This window comes from Penaeus chinensis, chromosome 43 (genome assembly GCF_019202785.1).
Source record: "Penaeus chinensis breed Huanghai No. 1 chromosome 43, ASM1920278v2, whole genome shotgun sequence".
NCBI lineage: Eukaryota > Metazoa > Arthropoda > Malacostraca > Decapoda > Penaeidae > Penaeus > Penaeus chinensis.
Window position 1 is genome coordinate 18,602,593 of NC_061861.1, and position 7,500 is coordinate 18,610,092.

The 7,500-nt window shown below is 39.6% G+C and overlaps 1 protein-coding gene across 8 annotated transcripts in view; it reads left to right on the forward strand.

The window, feature by feature from the left end:
• Window positions 1-7,500, forward strand: part of LOC125048390 (TATA element modulatory factor-like) — a 29,722-nt gene that overhangs the window by 8,899 nt on the left and 13,323 nt on the right. For 4 of the 8 annotated variants that reach the window (XM_047647058.1, XM_047647062.1, XM_047647060.1 and 1 more), the window contains 9 exons: window positions 278-376; window positions 673-818; window positions 1,419-1,545; window positions 2,563-3,137; window positions 3,558-4,363; window positions 4,518-4,709; window positions 5,570-5,668; window positions 6,316-6,473; window positions 7,437-7,500. The exon at window positions 7,437-7,500 is cut by the window's right edge and continues 89 nt beyond it. In XM_047647058.1, coding sequence (XP_047503014.1) covers window positions 278-376; window positions 673-818; window positions 1,419-1,545; window positions 2,563-3,137; window positions 3,558-4,363; window positions 4,518-4,709; window positions 5,570-5,668; window positions 6,316-6,473; window positions 7,437-7,500 — 2,266 coding nt within the window. The remainder of the gene's footprint in view (window positions 1-277; window positions 377-672; window positions 819-1,418; window positions 1,546-2,562; window positions 3,138-3,557; window positions 4,364-4,517; window positions 4,710-5,569; window positions 5,669-6,315; window positions 6,474-7,436) is intronic. The other 4 variants (XM_047647064.1, XM_047647065.1, XM_047647059.1 and 1 more) reach the window with 3 other exon arrangements.

Below are 7,500 nucleotides of genomic sequence, written 5' to 3' on the forward strand. Positions count from 1 at the left end.
CCCCTTGGCCTCCATTCATATCCAGATTCCAAGTCCATATCAAACCGACACAGTTTGACTATGGCTGCACGCAACAACGAGAATACCTCTCTCTCTCTCTCTCTAAATGTGTTCCTCGGGAAGTTTAACAAAACCCCGTGTGATTTCTAATCTGGAGGCTCAGGTATCAGGTAAAGTTTCAGGGAATTTGCGGATTGTTTTTGTGGTTTGCTTTGTGTCGTCCATCACCCGTAATTAGTGGAGTGACTGCACGTTCTGCGTCCTCTTTTTTTTACAGATGGGCGCAAAACTTCATCTGCCATGGTTGGGAGTCTTTGGGGCTCTTTCACTGGTTCCTTCTTTGAAAATACACTTATTGGTAAACAGCAGTCAGAGGGTGAGTACAGCAGTTGACTGAGCATTTTGTATTGTTGAAATGTTCACTTTACATATAACTGCAGAGGAGAATTAGATCCGAGGAAAGTATGCGTAATGTTCATCAGCTATATCATCATAGTGGTATCTGAATTTGCGAATTCCAATTCTTTCTTTCTTTTCTCTATTTTGGACCGGTAAGTAAAAGTTAGAATATGTATATATACTTTCATTTTTAGGATAGTAGGATAACCTACATTGAAATCCAGCTATCAAAGAGCTTGTTTTTCTACTAATAAATATTTGTCACCCCTTCAGAAATCCCAGGAAGTTCATCGGAGAAGGATGTCGTTGCCACCCAGCCTCCTCGCAGCAGTACCAGTTTACCGTCGCTGAAGCTAGCGAAGAGTCCTGTGTCGACTCAGCCTCGCACAGCTAGCCTGGAAGAGCAGAGAGGAGTTCAGGTTGGTTTGTGAGAAATTGTAGAAAATGTGTTAATGAGAATGAATGATTCCACAATGCAAGATAGCTACCTGATGTACAGTATTTTAAGGTCATGTCATTAGAATTATATGCATCATGAAATGTCTGAATGCTTATATTGTCTATATTTTCTCTTTGTCATGTTAAATTCTTGTTGAAATGTGATTTTTTCTGATTTTGTAGTTATTTATTCTGTGAACCCTGTCTCATTTGTTCTCTAAAACTAAGCTTTACCTAAAGAGCTTTGTTAGTATGATTTTGTGTGGGAAATTTATATAGAAATTTTTGTCACGGTGTTATGTCACAGAGACTTAGTTTGACATAATGGGATTATTAGATTAAGACCTCTAGAAATCAAGGATTTGAAACAAATTTCCATTTTATAGTTTGTGGCTGTTTAAAATCAAGGAATTGATAGGACAGCCTTTCCCCAATATAGAGTGAATTGAGTGATTGACTGTTTTAATGTTGTTATTCTAACTGATATTTGCTTTGTGTGTGTGTGTGTATCTGAGCCTATACCTAGATTTATTTTTATTCATCTACTGCAGTGAGTTGATATTCCCTTTCCTTCCAAAAAGCAGAGTGAAGTTGGAGACCCCGAGGAGCAGAAGTCAGCAGACGATGGAGAGGGCAGCAGACAGGAGTGGGGTTGGGGCTGGGAAAGCAGCATAATGGTGATGTCCGCTGAACAGCAGCAGTTGGAAGGTACCGTCTAGGGCGGAAGTTGTTCGCCCTGGGTGGAAACTCAAAATCCTCTTAGTTGCATTGTATGGTTTGCCAAGACAAGATTCAAATCATCATATGGTGGTTTTGTGCTTGACACTCTCTCTCTCTCTCTCTCTCTCTCTCTCTCTCTCTCTCTCTCTCTCTCTCTCTCTCTCTCACTCCTTTTTCTTTTTTTCTTTTTTTAATGAATCTTCTGTAAATCCCTGAGATTAACCCAATGCCACCACACTTGCCGTGCCCAGCATGAGTTTACTTTATTAATTGTTTTTACACATAGAAGGCTACACTTGTACTAAAGTCACCAATGAGCCAATTACGAGTACTGCCCGAAAATATTTTACCTTATCTTATTTTGCTGACACTAATGTTTATAATATTATAGTAGTTATAAAGTCTGTAATAAAAATAACACCATCAATATTCATAGCATTAGTAAAAAGAAGATTTTTCTCACCAATTCAAAGAAAGGTGAAATCAAGTAAGGTCACAATGTCTGCTAATTGACTCCTTTGTGGCTAAGCAGTAGCAGAGTCATCTATGTGCAGAGACATATCACAAAAAAAAAAAAAAAAAAAAAATAAAAAAATGAGCACAGCATTTTTTTGGCATCATTGGGTTAAGTAGTTTGAGTCTTCATGAATGATATTCATAGTTTACAGATCGTTTATTTCATAAGAGGGAAAAGAAATCTTCATTTTGTTTATCAAATATCTTCCTCAATTTCATGGCAAGAGTGGTTCTTAAAGTAGATCACAAAGAGTCTGGACATTTAGGTGATGTCAAAAACTTGTGGAAGTAATTAACATTGCACATTTTTTTCATTGCATATTATCTCTGAAAGTGTATTAGATTATTACTACATGAGAAGAATAGAACATGCTCACATCACATAGTGTAATCAAACATTTAACCTGAAAAGTCATTAATAACTTCATATTTTCATATGCATATTTATACTATGTGTTAAGTCCCTGATAAGTTTCATCTCTATTTTAGGGGAGTTTGGTACATCCCAAGCTGAGCTAGAAGCCAGAGAGGTCAGTTTAGCTGATGACTCTATAGATGTAGAGGGTTTTGCCAGAAGCCGCTTGGTCGTGGGCAGTGTTGACAGCGACAGCGGAGGCTTGATGCGCCAGGAAAGCCAGGGGTCGCTGTGCGGGAGATCTGTAGACTTGGACGTTCCATCCTCTATATCAGAAGACGTGTTTGATGGCAACATGGAGAGCCATAGAAGCAGCGCACTAGAGAGGGGCTGTGACCAAGAGAATGAATTTTTCGAAGCTCCCAGAAGAAGTAGTCTCAGTTATCTCATTAGGCCAGAAAACTGTGAGCAAAAGGCCACAATGTCGCGAGGTAATTCGGAAGTTGACACACCAGACAGCATAGTGGTACTTACATCAGATGGTAGCTCACCAGAGGGGGATTCTTCAAGAGTCAGCACGGGTAGTACCGACAGATCAAAGCTGACTGTAAACCTGCATCCCGAAAAAATCACCAGTCCTATTAGCTCCCCAGAGTCGATAGAAGTTCTTGGATCATCTAGTCTGGTAACTTCACCTTCTTCTATAGAGGTAAGCACCTTTTCTGTCTTTGTCTCTTTTTTCTCCTTCCTCTTCTTTCTCTTCTGCTTTCTTCTTTTTTCTTGCTTCTTTGTCTCCTCCTCTTCCTCCTTCTCTTTCCACCTCCTCTCTCTCTCTCTTTCTTTCTTTCTTTCTTTCTTTCTCTCTTTCTCCTCTTCATCTTCTTCTTTTTCTTCCTCTCTTTCCCCTTCTCCTCTGGCTCCTCTTTCTTCTCCTGTTCATACTCCTCCATCTTCTTGGTATTCATTATGTTTGCTTTTCATCTTTTTATTTTTTAAGGATTCACAAACACAATTATGAAGTTTTACATGCTCAGGTTCTAGATTTTTTTATTGTTATACATTTCTTTCTTCTAAGAAATAAAAAATCTAGAAACAAATTTTATCACCGATTTTCTTCTCCATCTCTCAGGTTTTAAGTGGTGTATCATCTAGTGACTCATCTCCCACGCATCAGGATTCATGTAGTAATACCCTAACCCAAGACCTAAGTCCCACTCCCACTCACATTGTCAGCACACAGCCGACACTACATACATCGAATAAGCACGCTGTAGAAGCCCCCGCACTCAGTTCTGCCTTGAATCAGGAGAAAGTCCAGCAGGAAAGCCGAGGAAACGATAAGTCTTCCATAGATAGAAAGGAGTATGAGGCGAAGGGGAATGCGGAAGAGTCCACTACTAGTCAGGGCCAGGCTGTGGTGAAACAGCCCACCCACAGGGAGTCAGAGGAACCCGTCTGTTCCTCAAAAGAGGAGGCGAGTCCAAAAGTGCCAGCAGAGAGCAGTCCTGGCATCAGGGAGGCAGACAGTAGTTCCCGAGCCAGCAGCAGTCTGACCGAGGACACGTCTGCCAGCGAGAGCATCCATAGCACATCCACCTCCAGCACCCACACAGTTCTTGATGCCAGCTTGATTGCTCATGACACTCAAGTACCCACGGAGCCAGTGGAATCAGCACCACCTGAAGGAGGAACCCAGTCTTCAGCACCCGAAGGAAATGTTATTGCTGCAGATGAAACCAGCAAGTGTGACAGTGAGGCAGCAGTTGAAGAAAGGAAAGGGGTTGCCGCTGCAGCATCTGGGACTCTCAGCACTGCAGATGTAGTAGCAGAAGGAATGGAAGGAAACATTGCTGGGGTATCGCTTGACATGTCAGTGGAAAGTGGTGGCAGTTCTGACACCATTACAGCCTCTGTGGATTCAACACAGATGTTATGGTAGGTCATTTACCTTTGATTTTCTCCTATTGATTTTTCTGGCTCTGTTTGTCATCATCTCCCTTGAAGCATAATCTCATCCATCTTAGTCTACTCTATAGATGATATTAATTTTTCTCTCTTTTCCTTCTTTTCTTACCTTTCTTTTTAACAGGTCCAGTAGATCCCACATCAGTGGAAGCGAACAAGAACAAATAGACACTAGTGTAATACAGGATAGTGGAATGACGGGTTCGGGAGGCTCTGTCGTGAGGTGCCTCCTGGAGGAAGCCATGGGGGATGAAGAGGCCACTAGCGGAGCATCGTCTCCACCGGAGAGGGAGCACTCTCCATCATCCTCTGAAAGGTGAGAGAGTGGAAGGGAGAGGGAGATTTCAAGTGAATGGCGAAGAGAGGGAGATGGATTAGGGGATGGAGGTAGAGGTGTTAGTGAGTGTAGAAGAGAGAGGATGGGATAGAGGGAAAGAGATGAAAATGTGATTGTGAGTATAAAAGTGAGTGGAAGAGCAAGAAGAGAAAGGAGGGAGAAAAAGAGGGTGAAGGGAAAAGGGAGAAGAGAATGAAAGGGAGAGAAAAAGAGGGTGAAGGGAAAAGGGAGAAGAGAATGAAAGGGAGAGAAAAAGGAGGAAGGAATGAGAAAGAGAATAATGAAGAGAGAAACAGAAAAATGTAGAAGAGGGAAAGAAGGTGAGAGAGAAAGAGAGTAGGATGTGAGAGTAAGAGGGAGGGAAAGAAAAAATGAAGAAAGGAGGGAAAGAGAAAGAAAGAGAAATAGGTTGGGAGAGGAATGAGAAAGATTAAGAAATAGGAAGGAAAAATTGTGAGAAAGAGAGAGAGAAAGAAATAGGGAGGAAGAGGGTTGAGAGAGAGACAAAGAAAAAGGGAGGAAAAAAGATGAGAGAGAGAGAGAGAGAGAGAGAGAAGAAAAAGCAGCTAAGTAAGTTAAGGTCTCGACAACTATTTTAAGATATTATCTTAGACTAAAGATGTTAATTTTGTGACCCTCCAGTGTATTTGAAATGCATAAGGTATTTCATAACTTATCATAGCAATTTGATATACTTTGCCTAACAAACAGTAATCTAAGCAGAGATGGTAATTTCCAGCTGAAGGGGTCAACATGGCTTTTGTAAGCAGTATGTTTTCAGACTAATTAGCAAAAGAGTTGTATTTCTTCAGCGCCTTATTTGTCCTCTGAAATGACAGGTCTGAGGCACTGAAAGTCGGGTCTGGCCACACGTCAGGGCACAGCTCGGGGGATGAAATTGAAACCACTACATCATCTGATATTGAAGTTATATCCAGGTGAATATTGGTTCTTTTTTTATTTGTGTTGTTGCTCGTGTTGTTAGAGAGTAGTTTTTAGATACGGAATAAGAAGAAATTAGATGTTTGTTTTGTTCGTCTTCTATCATCCTTTTTTTTTTTCTTTTCTTCTGTCTCTTCAGTGTTTCAATTTGGAATTATTAGAAATTATAGTTTTTTTTTTTTTTTTCTTTCTTTTCTTATTCTGTCACTTTCTTTATTTCCTCTTTGTTTCCTCTTTCTCATCCTCTTCACTGTTTTTTTGTTTTGCTAAAATTGCTTAAACAAATATGGCTCCCACGAGTAACTAGTCATGAATAAGTCAGTTATTAGGCCTATCTGATCTCACGTGTATACTCCATACCTTGAATCTTCAGAAAAAAAAAATGGTTGCAATTCTCTTTGCTGTTAATGCTATTATTGTTATCAATATCAGTGTTATTATTATTGTTGTGATATGGACAGTAATAATTGTGATAATGATTAAACATTTCTTTCAAAAATTCATGGAATAAGGTACAAAGAAGACATCAATCACATTGACTTCCTAATTGACTCCATAATGTAGATGGCATCAGTTGATTAATAATTCAAGTTACACAGAAGCAATAAGATAAAAACATAATTTTCTGTGTCTTTGTTTCCAGCCCAAGTTTAGATGGAAGCACAGTCGCACGAGGATCGGCAACAGCATCAAGAGTTTGGGCGTCTGCACAAAGAGGACTCCGAAGTTTCCTCAACGACAGATCTGAATCACCTGCGTCAGATTCTTCTTCCAACAACAAGAAGAACCATACAGAGAAAGGTAATTGTCACTTTTTTTTTATCATTTCATTCTTCTAACTTCGGATCACCATCTCATAACAACATTAAATTTGCCATTGGTGCATGAGCATAGATAGCCACAGTTTGATTTGTTCCGTAACCTGTAATGCTTTTATCCCAGTGGGACTGTCAGGAGATGGCAGATTTATCAATAACGACACCTGACCTAATGAACCTTATTTGTTACCTAACTTTTCCAGCATATTATCCTTTTTTTTATGTCAAATGGAGTTAAAAAAATGTATTAAGATATTCATTGGCATCAAACAGTATTTTGAGAGAAGAAATTTAAGCCCTATAACAGTACTTATAAGAAATGGTTTTGTAAGAATTAAGATTACCTAGTCCGTTTGTCATGGTACGTTCATTGTAATGTTTGATTGATGAAATAAAAAAAACAATTGAATCTAACTTCTGTCCCATTTAGACTGTACTAATGTTTACTACAGCCAGCCCCAGACCTCCTGTTACAAGTTCCAGAGTAAACACGAAACTTGTCCCATTAACACGGTTCAGAGGTATTGTACCACCGACCAGTCTAAGCAGCTTCCGTTCATTTGCAGGACCCCTAAATTTTTGTTTTGATTAGAGAAGGAACACACAATGCATCATGGAATATCCCAGTCCAAACCAAATAGAAAATAAGAGAACTTTTCTCTCTCTCTTTTTCATTTTGATTTTTGATTTTTGTATTGGTAGTTAGAGTGCTGTTCATTGATTTAGTAATGCAGTGTATTGTGTTATCCATTCAAACCAAGAACATATTTTAAGTTTTTAAAACACTGATAGTTTTGCTTGTTCTGTTCTTCTTCTCCTTTTATTTTTATTTATATGTTTATTTTTATTCTGAATATGTGTGGAAGAGTGTGTTTCTAGAGTTTAAGCCAGTTCACCCCTCAAGAACTGAATCTCACGTTAATTCACACCATTCTCCTTTGTCAAGCGGAGACCGTCCCCTCATCCATGACCACTAGCTTCACCAGCATCAGCGAATCCGAAGGAGAGCC